Genomic DNA, 14,169 nt, shown 5'->3' with positions numbered 1-14,169 from the left:
TAGCAGGATAAAGCATCACAAATTCATGATGGAATTTGAGTCCTATTGCATTTGGCTAAGGAACAGCTTGCTGTCACTTGACTTTTATGTAGACTGATGTTTGCCTAGTAGCCTTTGAAGGTAGCTGAGCAGTTGAGTCAACTGCCGTAATAAGAAGTGTATCAATTAAGGGAACTATCTTATACTGTATTGAGTCAGGTTCTTGACCCATCTAACCAAATATTATATTCTCAGACTGGCAACAGCTTCCCAGAATATCATGCAGATGCATCCTCCCAGCTCTGCAATGTGGGTTCCTTTTAACTGACAAATGAACCTGGGATCTTATGCAGCCCAAAGAAGAGTGCTTATGTCCTGCTTGAGAGCTTTCCATAAGCATCTGGTTGGCCACTGTGAAAACAAAATGCTGAACTAGATGGGCCTTTAGTTTGACGCAGCTTGGCTGTTCTTATATCCTTATGTGCTCTATCACTAAGCAAGGTCTACCATTCCTGTATGGGGAAGCAAAGTATATTTTTGGGTATGCTTTGCTATTTTTTTTTTTTAAATAAATCAATTTCTCTTAAGTAAACATAGGTAAAGGTAAAGGCACCCCTGACCATTAGGTCCAGTTGCGGACAACTCTGGGGTTGCGGCACTCATCTCGCTCTATAGGCCAAGGGAGCCAGCGTTTGTCCGCAGACAGCTTCTGGGTCATGTGGCCAGCATGACTAAGCCGCTTCTGCTGAACCAGGGCAGCGCACGGAAACACCATTTACCTTCCCACCGGAGTGGTACCTATTTATCTATTTGCACTTTGACGTTCTTCCAAACTGCTAGGTGGGCAGGAGCTGGGACTGAACAACAGGAGCTCACCCGTTGTGGGGATTCAAACTGCTGACCTTCTGATTGGCAAGCCCTAGGCTCAGTGGTTTAGACTACAGTGCCACCTGCGTCCCTTAAGTAAACATAAAGCTGTATAAAAGTCTATTATGTAATTAGCATTCTCAATATACATTGGTTTTTCTCCAGTGGAGGCTGGTCCATTAGGGCAAATGTGGCACTGCTGCATCTCAAAATGTTCTAAGTCCGGAAGGCATCTCAAACCCTACGGAGCCCACCCAGAATTGCCAAAGAAAGCAAGATGTCTGTAGGCGGTTCGTCAAAGGCACCTGCGAGTCGGTGACAAACTCTTCGGTGAGGCAGGAGATTTCCCAGTGGTGCTCCTGGTCCTCAATGGTGAATGCCTGTTGGATGGGAGATGGAAGAAGAGAGGCAAAAGTGAGAAATCAGTGTGGTGGAAGCAACCCTGGTAGAAGAGGCTTTCATGCTCTTTCAGTTATTGTTATCAATATTTAAATCAATATATCACTATTGATATCATTATATCAATATTTATTCATTACACACCCTTTGCCATAAACTCTGGAGAACCAAAACACAACCATCCTTTGAAATTTTCACTTATCTGAATGTTGCAATGCTATTCTCCAAGCAGAAGAATCATAATATACAAAAATTCACCATGTTACAGGAAACCTTCTGCAAAATGTGTATATTGGTCAAAACTGCTTGTACAAAAATGTGCTTATCTGGAGAAATTTGCACTAATATACTGAATAATTTTCATGATTTTTTTCTAATTAAAAAGATTATAAATTGTTGCAAAATGTGGAGAATGGGAAACTGAGAAAATGAGAGAACAGATTCTCCCACCTCTAGACAATTGATAGATGGGCAGTTCTGCCCACTGGCAAAACTGACTTACAAGGGTGAGGTGGTTCTGCCTTGTCTCTATATTCCCCAAGAGAATGCACAGCCAAAGCAGCACCCTTCAGGATTGAACTCTGTGTTCACCAGCTGGTGAAGTGAGGATTCAATCCTTTTGGCTGCAGGGGTCTGCTTTGTCAGTATATTCCCTGCAGGGACACCAGCTGGTAGACAGGCAGATGTGGTTTGGGAGAAATGGCCATGCAGGACAACTTGTAACTTGGTGTGGCCATGGCTGGCCCAGGGGCTGAAGGTTCCACCCTCTCCTGTGCTAGGACCAACATAAAACCTCAGTCATTCCACTTGCTTACATATGAGGTAGCTGACAAAGAATCTAAAATCCTAGTTGTTCCCTCTTTGCAGGCTGCACCTTCAGAGGAAAGTGAATAAATGGATCTTTGGTGCTCTGGATCCTCAATTGCATGCCAATGTCTCTCAGTGTTCTGGCAGATACCAGCTGCTTGACAACTGTCTTTTTTTTTTTTTAAGCAAGCCTCTTCATATTCAACAGCACTGCACACAATGCAAAATCTGAAGTCTGATCCCTTGTGAACTTTTCTCTGAGAAGTTGGGTGATGATTGAGATAGCCCCTTCCACCCATAAAAAGGAGTGGGGTTGCAGGCATCACGAGCCCTTCACGTGCGCAGGGGATGGCTCCATCCCCTGACGCCATTGGCTGAGCCCTTGGCGCGGCGCCTGACTGGCCTAACATCCGTAACCAATATAGTTGTGGCCTTTTCATGCCCATTAACCTTACTTATTGAGTCCTGTGTCTTCATTCATGCAAATTATCTTTTGGCAGCATTGGAAAGAGGACTGGGCAGATGGAACAACTCACAATGGGCTGTGGTTCTGCTCCTCCTCAGGGTCCGATCTCTGCTGAATCCAGCTCTTATCCCCTTTCAGTGTTGTCCGCACTTTCATCTGGGTGATGATCCTCTTTCGATCCTCATCGCTAGGTAGAATGACGCCATCTAATGAATGCACAAAGTGTTAGCTAAGTCGCTTGCATAATGCAGACAGAGTGGTGGCACTTGCCCTTCTGATTGGAAATGCTCTGTTGCAGGGGACAAAAAATGCAGGGGGGCAGTGAGAAATGTCCCTGTTTTCATCTGCGGAATGTTGGAGGGTATGCAGCTTAAAAGTAGAGCCCTGTAGAATGAGCTGCAAAGTTCTAAACCCTTGGGAAGGAGTAAGAATTACTCAGCAGTTCATTACCTTTCACAACGCCAAGGGACAGCATGGTTTGTGTTTCCTCCTTCCTCAATATTCCGGGTTTTTTGCTAGCAGGTATAACTGGGAAGAGAAGAATGAAATCCAGGTTATTAATGAGACTGGAGGAATGGAAGTACTTCAGGCATTGCTGAACTTTCTACAAAATGGACACTATTGTTTTACGATTCTTCCAACAGTTCCATTACTTACTGCAGGGGTGAGGAACATTTTTTCAGTCAGAGGGTCACATTCCATCCTGGAAAACATTCCAGGGGGCACTTGCTGCTGGTGGACAGGGCCAGATGCAAAAGTGGGTGAGGCAATGAATGCAAATGTTAGCTTTGCATAGCTGGTTTGTTTCTGCACAGATACACATCCCTCTCCAGCCTCCATCCAGACGAGCAAGAGGTATCAGACGTTTTCAAGGACACATTCCAGCCAGGCAAAAGCACTTAAGGCTGGGGGGAGTAGGGGGTAGGATCTAGAGGGTCCCAAGACTCAGAGAGAGAAGCCTAGATGGTACCATTTGTCCTTGGGGTATGGGTTCAGGAGGTAGTTTTTTCCTGCTATGTGAACTTTTTGTAAAAACTTAAATTTTAAAATGCATGTCGGCACCTTTAGGCTTTTCATGTAGTCCAACATCCCGAAGGATCCAACCCCCACCCCCCAAATAAATGTTGTTTTGTAAATCCAAATGTTGTTTTGTAAATCCAAATGTTGTTTTGTAAATCCACCTTGGATTTACAGAAATATGGACACAGAGGGGAAAAAACTTGGAGCTCTTGTGTTTAAAGAAATTATTAGCCCTAATGGTTAAAGAAACCTCAATGTTCAGTGGCCCCTTCCTGATTGTTGTTATCTTGCAGGTGGAGTCCAGTTGCATACCAGCAAGTTCTGGTTGCACAATGAATGTGGTTTTGGTCCTTATGTTCAGTAAACCTACTTCAAAATAAGCAAACAGGCCATTTGGAAGCAACTAATGGCAATGTTTCACTGGATACCAGTTGTTGGAGAACAATGGCTAGAGAACCAATTTCATTCCTAGCCTGCTTAAGGGGTTGGATGATATACAGCTCCGTAACAGAGTGCAGACTTCGCACGAAGAATTTCTCAAGTTCAGTCCCTGGCATCTCTAGTTAAAAGGCTCACATAGGTAGCAAAGACCCCAGAGAACTATAACCAATCACAGTAGATAATACTGAGCTAGACAGATGAACAGATAGGCCCATTTGCTACCAGGCAGCTTCTTGTGTTACAGTCTTTTCGGAAGTACCTGTTTGGCCACTGTGGGGAAACAGGATGCCGTACTAGATGGATGTTTCTTCTTAAGCATTCTTATCTCAACGTACAAGACAGGAAATGTATAAATGTCAGGAAATGTACCATAAACTAAGGAAATTGTTGCTTGGGCTCTATAGAAATTGATTACATTAACACTGCAGAACAAAAAAAAAACTGTTATGAGAAATAAAAGAAGAAATAAAAATGCAATTAACAACAAATCCACATTGCAGACCACCCTGAATGAAGTTGGTCAACAACACATCCACTGGCAGTCGACATATGGAAACCTCTGTCTCAATTCATGAATGTATTGTGTGTGTGTGTGTGTGTGTTCCTAAGGTTTATGGGCTGTCAGCAAGATTCTACAATATGGAGTTTTACTGCTGGTTGTGCAGGTCTCTTGTCTTTATAGATCAACAGTTGGTAGAGCTGCCTAGAAGAGTGTCTCTAAGGAGAGAGAATATCTAGGTGGGGTGCTGAGATCAGCATGCGTTCTGCCTGCAGGTGAGCTGCTTGTGTTCCAAAATGCAGAGTGGGGGGGAGTCCTCTGGGCTCCTGATTCAGCAGCTTCGGGGGGGGGGGGGGAGATTTGGCAAGTGTGCTCCAGTATTCCACTCAAAAACCTTAACAGAAGCAGAGAGAGGAAGCAACGTCTTATAATGTGTGGTGTCTGTGATATGACTTTAGCGATGAGTTAAAGCTTATCCTGATTGCAGAGAGAAAAATGAAGAATCACAAATAGGCTGGTCAGGGAAGGAAGAGGGAGGAGAAGACAGCTGTAGGGAGCTGCTTTGGAAATGCTCAGCTTTCCTCATATAACAAGCAGGATGGGGAGTCTGTGATTTTCCGTGTTTTGTTTGACCGCTAACTCCCATCACCCCCAATCATCAGCCATGTTGGGTAGGGCTGATGGAAGACACAACTTACAGAAGGCCACAGATCCCCCGACCTCTGCTCTTTAGCGCTTACCTGGAACCAGACCTACTTACTGGAGCTCATAGAAATGGCTCACAGAAATGGCTGACACCAGAAGTCAGTATCACTGGGTACCCACTGAAATCCATATCGTTCCATCTTGACCTGTCTTCTTGTCCGTCTGCCCTCCCTGCTTGCCTCACCTTCTCTCTCTCTGGGTGGCTCAATGGATTGGGAACACAGGAAAGAGGGCAACCAACAGAGACTGCCAGCACTGGTGAGGAGGAGGGTGCCCACTCAAGGAGGAAGGGAGCCCTGAAGGCATCTTGCCCAAGGTCTCCCCAAAACATATGGCCAGCACAACCCTTGACATTTTGAACTCAGCCATTCTAAGGGGATGTAGGTTCAGTGACATCCTGGACACAGTTGTGGGAAGTAGGAGAAAAGAGGAGGAGTTTTGATCATCATAGTGTTGACCAGTTACAGGGTGGATGCACAAGATCTTGCTACTCTGGAGTGCTCTCGTTCAGGACTCAAGCCAGCCAGCCATGCCCTTCCAAAGATACTCCATTCAGCTTCTAGCTCCAACCCTCTGCCCCGCACACAACAGTCATTCAGCATTCCATGCCTACTGAGCACACTGTTTTTGGCCCTAGGCTGTTTTCTCGCACTTTTGCAAACCTTGGCTGCCACCCAAGCCTGTTGATGCCACCCTTTTGTGTGTACGTAAGGATCCGCCCTCAGAGAATGAGTTCACTGTCAGTTTGTAAGATGGAAGGGACAGTGAGCCACTCCCATTGCTTTAGGATGAAGTAAGCACTGCTACTTCCACCCCCTGCCTAGCCATTGCTTGGCATCCTGGTCCTGTCATGCATATTTGTGCACTTGTTCGCTTCCTTATCACAATGCAATCCTACACAGTAAATGTGTCAGCCCAGCAGTCAAGAACTGGTGTCGCCAGCACTGAAAGCAGGAAATAAAACTTATTTCCCCAGTACCAGGAACTTGCCTTGATTCCAAGGTGTTTGTTTTAGCCAGCGCACCAGGTTTGGATCCCCACCCAGATCCCTCAAATATGCTAGTTTCCATAACAGCAAAGTACTGAAGTATCAGAGGCACTGAGACTACAGGCACACTCTCCAACATGTCACAGATGGGAAGAGAGAAATGCATGTTGACACCCCAGCAACCATCATACCAAGGATGATTGAAAGCTACATTCTGCATTGGGGGTTCATCCCCAAACTGCTGGAGAAGTTGGAGTGCTCTGTAGAGAATATTCTGTGAAATCTACTACAAAGTCCACTCGCGCAATGCAAATTCTGTCACCAACCAGTCCTCTTTTTTAGAAAAATAGGTGCTGCAGCTCACCATGAACTTACCCCTTGTTCTCTTAGAATGGCAATGGCATCCACCTGAGATATGCTGGAACTGAGTTCTGGTGAGTTCTGGCTGAAATAAAAGCCCTGCCACCAACAAATGGGGTGTCTATGCAAATATCTAGCTCATCTTGACGTTATAGAACCTCAGTAATGATGGAACCCACAGGTGGATAAAACTTCTATTTTTTACATATATTTTGTTACTTGTATAGGGAATATTTGTATGAGCTAATGCTTTATTATGTACTAGTACATTAACCCCATTAAATTAACGGGCGCTAGAACATATGTTTGGCCAAACTACGAGACTACGAGTTTGGCCAAACTACGAGTTTGGCCAAACTGCGAGAGGCAGTGAAGGATAGGCGTGCCTGGCGTGCTCTGGTCCATGGGGTCACGAAGAGTCGGACACGACTGAACAACTGAACAACAACAACAGAACATATGTGGTCAAACTGTTGCCCTAGCAATGTCGGGGACATGCACAGAGCTGACTGAGCGGCTCTCGCTTATCTCAGTTTTTTTTCTAACAACTGAGCAGCTCTCACTTGACATTGCTTGCCCACCGCCACTTGTAACGGCTGCTGCCACTTAGAAGTAAGTCCACGCGAGCGTGCACCCGCCGGGTGCCCGCGCACACCCGCCGCTTCAACAGTTTCACCCGGCCGTCCGAAGTCTCTGCACTCCAAGTCCCAACGGCTGTCCGTGGGGCACATGCGCAATCCCACGGACACAGGGACTGGACGCAGAGACACTTGCACTTTATTATAGAGGATTTGGAACTGCGCTGAACTCTTGTCCTCCCAGGCTGTGATGCTTTATGGTCTACATTTTTTTATCCTTTGTTTTCTTTCTTTATACCTGCACATTTTTTTGTGTGTGTTAACAAATCGGTAACATTAAAAAATTTTAAAAATGCAGTGACAAAGCAGGGAGGGGGGGTGTCAACCTCCAAAGAGCTGTAAGGTTTGCAGAAGTATGATAAAACTTCAGTGGATGGAAGAATCCAAAAGGGGCAACAGCTAAACAAATCCCAATGTACCTATGTTCAGAGGACATAGAATGCTGAGTGTCTCTGGGGTGGAACAGGAAAGATTCTTGTAAAGAGTGCTTGTACCTGTAACATGCTGGGAGGAAACTGTCAAGAAAGGGCAGGGCTTGCTACTGTTTTATGACTCACAGTTGTGGGAGGGGAAATGAGCACCGGCAAGGGCTGTTTGTTGTTCCCCAAAGCCATACCTGGCAAGTGCTTCCAACCTGCCTAGTTATGCATGAATCTGCAAAGCCAGAAATTCCAGTGCAACCTGAGTGTCTGGGATGAGCTATTCCAAGTTTAATTGAGAAAAAGAGGCAGTCTAGACCTGTTGATGAGAGAGCCTTGGCGTAGCCAGTACATACATTGTCAAGTCTCTGAAAAATTAGACGGCTGCTTTAGCGTGGGTCTGTACGAGAGATGGGACAGGGTGAAAGGGCCATGTTGTATGGCCTCTTAGTGGTTTTATAACACAGCAGCTCAGGTAGAATGCCCCACTTTGCACAGGACAGCCTTCCAGTTTAGGGGTAGGGAACCTGTGGACATCCAGATGTTTCTGGACTAGAACCCCCCCTCATCATCTCTTACCACTGGTTGTGTTGGCTATGGCCAATGGAAGTTGGAGTCCAACATCTGGAAAGCTACAGGTTCCCCATCCCAATTCTAGTTGAAGGAGTCCTACTTCTGAAAGGCTGTGCAGTTTAAGCCTAGTTTAACAATACCCATAAGAAGGGAGAGCAGTTTTCTTGAAGATGCCCCATCAACAGTGGCCTGGCACAGGCTTTCCTGTTAAAGTGAGCTGCATTGTACTGTTCTTTAAATTACAGTAACAGGGTTGTATCCAACTAAATTTTTACTCAGAATGCACTCAGTGAAATTATTGTAATTAAGTCATGTCCTTTAATTTCAAGGGCTCTACTCTATGACTAACATTGGATACAACTCATTGGGCCAGATTCAAGTAATCCAGTGTGCAAGGGCTCCCACTAGTTTAATGGGGTTTCCTCTTTTCCACTCTCTGTGTGCCCCCAATTTGTCCCCAAATTGGCTCTGGAGGGGGTCAGGAGAGCACCCAGGACAGCATGCAGGGGGAGAAAGAGGCAGAATGATCAGAAGAGCATGCTGTTGAATCCCCCCCCCATTATTTATGATTTTGCATCTATAGTAATACATTACCATATGCAATTCTTACGCCACTTTTTTGGGGCTATGTGCTTCCTGCTTTTTAGTAATGTGTACACCCAGTTCCCAATGTTGGTGAGTCATCTGGAGCAAGAGACACCCTGGATGACCTGCAGTTAGTATTGTTGTGAGTATGGGGGCTTAGTCTGCATGGGGTTAAAATCTAATGGATTGAATTAGCCAGGCAAGGACTGTCATTACCACCTAAGTAGCGTTAGCATAACAAAGACAGCTGCTCTGTACCACAGGGCAAATGAGTGGGCTGGCAGTGAAAAAGACAATAGCTGGAGTTAGAGTGTGTGTGTGAACTGGGCTAGAAGCAGGCAGAAGTCACAGAGTGAGTGCCATGGTTGATTTCTGCAACTCACTGCCGTCAACTGAAGACAATCAGCCATGCCCTGGGCCCCCCAACCTCTCTCAATGCCAATCAGAACTAATAATTGAATAGAAAGAGAACCTACCCACATGAGGCTGATACAAAAACCTTGCACATAAACAACAGTGGTACCTTGGTTTAAGAACAACTTAGTTTATGAACAACTTGGAATAAGAACGCTGCAAACCAGGAAGTAGGTGTTTTGGTTTGTGAACTTTGCCTTGGAAGCAGAACATGTTCCGCCTCATGTTGAGTGTGTTCCATTAGTCCCCCGCTGCTATGGGAAAGCATACCTTGATTTAAGAACGCTTTGATTTAAGAAAGGACTTCCGGAACGGATTATGTTCGTAAACCAAGGTACCACTGTATTGTAAAAGAAAGAAAGTTTACTGCTCCCTCTCTCCCCTCCTCTCTTCAACCCCAATTTCATACTGTATACAACATTAATGTTTCACATCAAATATAACTGGCCTGTAGAAAGGGCTTTATGATCTGAAAACAGAGATGATGTATGTACTTTTGTAACCCAAGAAAAACCTTTAATAAAAACATTTTTTTAAAAAAATGGGTGGCGAAGGAAAAAGCAAGAATTTCCGATGGGTTAATGCTGTGAGCCCCTCCATTGTAGGTTCAGGTTGTATATATGTGTGAATAAATCATATATCCTAGCACACCATAGTCTCCCTCATTCTAAGTAAACCGAACCCTAGGCCTAGAACCCCTGGAATCAGTTTGGGGTTGTGTGCAACATTATTCTTATAAGTGTGACCTACAACAAATTGTTGCAGCATGGATTGTTCCCCCATTCATGATTCCAGATGCTCCACTCTATTCCACCTAATTTTCAGGTTCCCCCCCAAGATCCCCATCAGCATTCCATTTATGAAGTTCAGTGTCATCTCTGGCCTTCTCATTTTGCAGCACCCCTCTAGAGAGGCTTTGAGCTCTGCAAAGCTGAAAGTTTCTAAGGGTAGGAGGTTATCTCTGGAGTTCTGACACAGGAGACAGTGAGTGGATCTGTTCTTCGTAAGAGTGTCAAGCTGTCTTCCTCAACCTTTGCTGAATTTGAATATTTGTAAGTAAACTCAAGCATCATAGAAATGTCATAAATCTCCAATGTTCTCTCCTCCAAAGACTCATCAATCCCAAGTAGGAAGAAAGTGCATCAGCCAATCCACCTTCAGACATAAATTGACATATAATCTTGCTGGCTTTATTTGTATATAATTGATATATGTTGTATATTGTTTTTACGTGTACCACTTTGGAATTTTATTATTATTATTAAGCAGTTTATAGATACTTATAAACACAACGAATAAAAATGTAACTTCTTGAAATGCTGAGGAAGAAGCTGAACCAAGGCAACGATGCTAGCAACTCACACAAATAAAATTTTAACAAGGCATCCCTGAAACCCAAAAATAAAGACAGAAGGATGTTTTCAATGTTGCTCGTTCTCAAAGTAACCACATTGAAATCAATAGGAATGACTAGCTGAGATGCATTAATTTCAGTGGGTTTAGCTGGATACAACCCTGAGTAGTTTACCAAAGGTAAAAAAAGTAAAGGACCCCTGGATGGTTAAGTCCAGTCAAAGGCGACTATGGGTTGCAGCGCTCATCTCATGTGGAGTCAAAAGATACTGCCTTATGCTGAATTAATCCGTTCGCTCAACCAGTTCAGTATAGCCTCTACACAGATTGGCAGCAGCTCTCCAGGGACTCAGGCAGGGGTCTTTCCCAGTGCTACCTAGAGATGTTGTGGACTGAGCCTGGGACCTTCTGCATTCAAAGAAGGTGATCTCCCACAGAGCTGTGGCCCTTCCCTGAAGCCGGGACTCAGCATGGCAAACAGAATACCCTCCAACATCTCTCAGATGAAAATAGGAACAATCTATTCTACATCAGGAAGCTTCTCCCGCATTCAATCTCACCACACATGTAGATGTCATATATACCCATATACATCTGTCACCTTGAGCCAACTACAACCTCTCTGCCTCACTTGTCTCATGGGATTGTTGTAAAGAAAAAATGTGAGAGGGAAGGCAGAGGCGTGGCAAGCCCAGGTGGTACCCAGTGCAGAATTTTTTTGTCACCCCCCACACACGCCGCTTTGCCAGGGCGCTGGCAAAGCTGCACCCTCTTGGGAGCCATGGCTCCTGTCCGTCCCCCTCTCTCCTTCCCTCTCCAGCTCGCTGTAAAATGGCAAAGCAGGAACCGCTTACAGCACAGGTGTCAAACACCCCCATTGCAATGCCACTGAGGGAAGGGATTTTATACAGCACCTTCCACAGATAAATGGAATGAAATAAAATTTTAGCTATATGCTGCCTTGAGTCCTTCTCAGGGGAAAGGTGAACAACAACAACAACAACAACGAGAATGATCAGGAATATACCAGAGAGTAAATCCTATTAAACTCAGTGGGACTTAGTTCTGAGTAAAAATGATTATGATTGCGATGCAACACTGCACAGTCTTTGCCCAGTTACCTGGGAATAAGCTCCACTGAATACAGTGAGACTTAACTTCTGAGTAGACAGTGTAAGGCTCCATTTACAATAAATGGCAATACAACAATATGAATCTGCATCTTCAGAAACTGGCTTCTCAATAATTTCGCCTCCACCAAGCACCATCCCTAAGTTGTGGCTTGTTGGTACCACTAGCATGCCTAAAGAATGCATGCACGTTTCCTTAAAAATGACTGGCTGCTGGAGAATTGCAATTAAAGAATTGAACATGGAATGACTACATTTTCCTCCAAAATTATAGGAAGGGCTTTGCATGCCAGCTTCATTGTTTTCTTCATTTGATGCAAGTATTTGCGGTATAAACAGGACTCTGTTATTGCACCTATACACAAACACACACAAACAGAGGGGGGGGGACAACAGCTCCTATTTCCAAAAAGAACAGGAAGGGGGTGGGTCTGTTCTTTCCACCACTTTTAATCAAGACGAGGAGAGGAGCAAAAAGGAAATCCCGAACATTCCAGGATCAAAACAGAAACTGGGATGGCTTCTGAAATCCCAGGACTGTCCTTGGAAAATCAGGACACTTGGAGGGTATGAAATAGGGGCGGCTGGATCAGGTGTAGTAAGACCAAGAGGGTGGCATAGCTTCTCTTAGACTAAGATCATAAACCCAGTGCTTTTTTCGGGGGGGGGGGACAGGGGTATGCATACTCCTAAACATTTTGTGATTCTGAGTTTGGCCTTACTGAGGGGGCAGCAGTATTTCAATATGAGTTGGAAAATGAGAGTACCCCTAAACATTATTTTTTTAGGGGGGGAGGCACTGCATAAACCTATTCGGCTAGCCCATGGAACAATCATAGAATCATAGAATCATAGAGTTGGAAGAGACCACAAGGGCCATCCAGTCCAACCCCCTGCCAAGCAGGAAACACCATCAAAGCATTCCTGACAGATGGCTGTCAAGCCTCTGCTTAAAGACCTCCAAAGAAGGAGACTCCACCACACTCATTGGCAGCAAATTCCACTGCTGAACAGCTCTCACTGTCAGGAAGTTCTTCCTAATGTTTAGGTGGAATCTTCTTTCTTGTAGTTTGAATCCATTGCCCTGTGTCCGCTTCTCTGGAGCAGCAGAAAACAACCTTTCACCCTCCTCTATATGACATCCTATATATCATTTTATATATCAGGGCTGGGAAATCTTTTTCAGTCTGAGGGCCACATTCCCTTCTGAGCAATCTTCCAAGTGCCGTGTTCCAGTGGAGGCAATAGTGAGTGCTCAGCAGAGTAGGCTAGTTTTTACTTACTTACTTACTTACTTACTTACTTACTTACTTACATGCACATATCCTGATCCTCCTGGCATTATCCAAACTCAATGGCACATGCCAAGCAAATATATTTGGGCTACAAAGCAGAGCTGTTGAGGGGCTGTAGCCCGGCGCCAGACAGAGATGCTTGTAGGGCCACATATATTTCACTACTCATAAATTTATTTTATTACTCTAATTATTTACGACATTTTACGACATTCCTATTCCACCTATCTTCTAAGGAGCACAAAGTGGCAAACGTACATCCTCTTCCCTCATTCTATCCTTTGCAAGGTAGGTTCGGTTGAGAGTAATTGACTGGCTCAAGGTCACCCAATGAGGTTCAGGGCTGAGTGGGGATTTGAACCCTGGTCTCCCAGGACTTAGCCTAACACCACTAGACCACACCGGTTCTCTCAATGAGTGCAGTGGGGCAATAAGCTGTCAGTAAAATGTAGACATCTAGATATATAGTAACTGCCTGATCAATTTATGTGGGCATATAAAAAAACCTACAAACCCAAGTGATGGAGATGTCACCCTCTCTGATTAATTATAGATTTTAATCTCAGGGTGTGCCTTTCCACTTTAGGGAGTCAGGACAGACCATAATGGATGTTAGGGTGTGTCATAGGGGGTGAAACTTGATTTTTGCAAATTTATTCAGTGGGAGGTCTTAAGAATATGTTTTTGGGTGTGAGGAATTCCAATCTGCTAATATATTTAAGGCTGGGCAACATTTAGGTTGGTAAGCCTGTTTTCAGAAAAGCAAAGAATTTAAATGTTACCTTCTGAAAATGACAGGTAATGCCAAATGATGATGATGATGATGATGATGATATAACTACAAGTACTTAGCAATCATTTTTAATTTTTAATGATTTCTGTGCAAAAGAAATCATTAAAAATAAAAAAATATTTTTTCCCCTTCCAGTAGCACCTTAGAGACCAACGAAGTTTGTTCTTGGTATAAGCTTTGTTGTAAAGAAGTTAAACTTGGGTGTTATGTGCCTTCAAGAAACACACATTGCAAAGAAACATAGAAGAATTTTTATTTAAAAAAAAACTGGGAAAGGACTTTGTAACCTCAGATGTAACGAAAAAGAAAGGAGTTATAATGTATATAAAATCAGAATTTGATCCAAAACAACTATTTAAAGATGAACAAGGAAGAATATTGATAACTCAGATAACATCACATGGAGAAAAAATATTGTTAATTGGCATGTATGAACCT

At 44.1% G+C, this 14,169-nt stretch overlaps 1 protein-coding gene across 5 annotated transcripts in view; it reads right to left on the bottom strand.

Moving 5' to 3' along the window:
* ZNF185 (zinc finger protein 185 with LIM domain) overlaps nt 1-14,169 on the bottom strand; it is a 64,155-nt gene that overhangs the window by 35,262 nt on the left and 14,724 nt on the right. For all 5 annotated transcript variants that reach the window (XM_033137715.1, XM_033137712.1, XM_033137716.1 and 2 more), the window contains exons 2-4: nt 2,969-3,046; nt 2,589-2,724; nt 1,152-1,226 (exon numbers count right to left, since the gene is read on the bottom strand). In XM_033137715.1, coding sequence (XP_032993606.1) covers nt 1,152-1,226; nt 2,589-2,724; nt 2,969-2,993 — 236 coding nt within the window. In that variant the 5' untranslated portion in view covers nt 2,994-3,046. The remainder of the gene's footprint in view (nt 1-1,151; nt 1,227-2,588; nt 2,725-2,968; nt 3,047-14,169) is intronic.

This window comes from Lacerta agilis, chromosome Z, assembly GCF_009819535.1.
Source record: "Lacerta agilis isolate rLacAgi1 chromosome Z, rLacAgi1.pri, whole genome shotgun sequence".
NCBI lineage: Eukaryota > Metazoa > Chordata > Lepidosauria > Squamata > Lacertidae > Lacerta > Lacerta agilis.
This window is presented reverse-complemented; position numbering and strand designations above follow the sequence as displayed.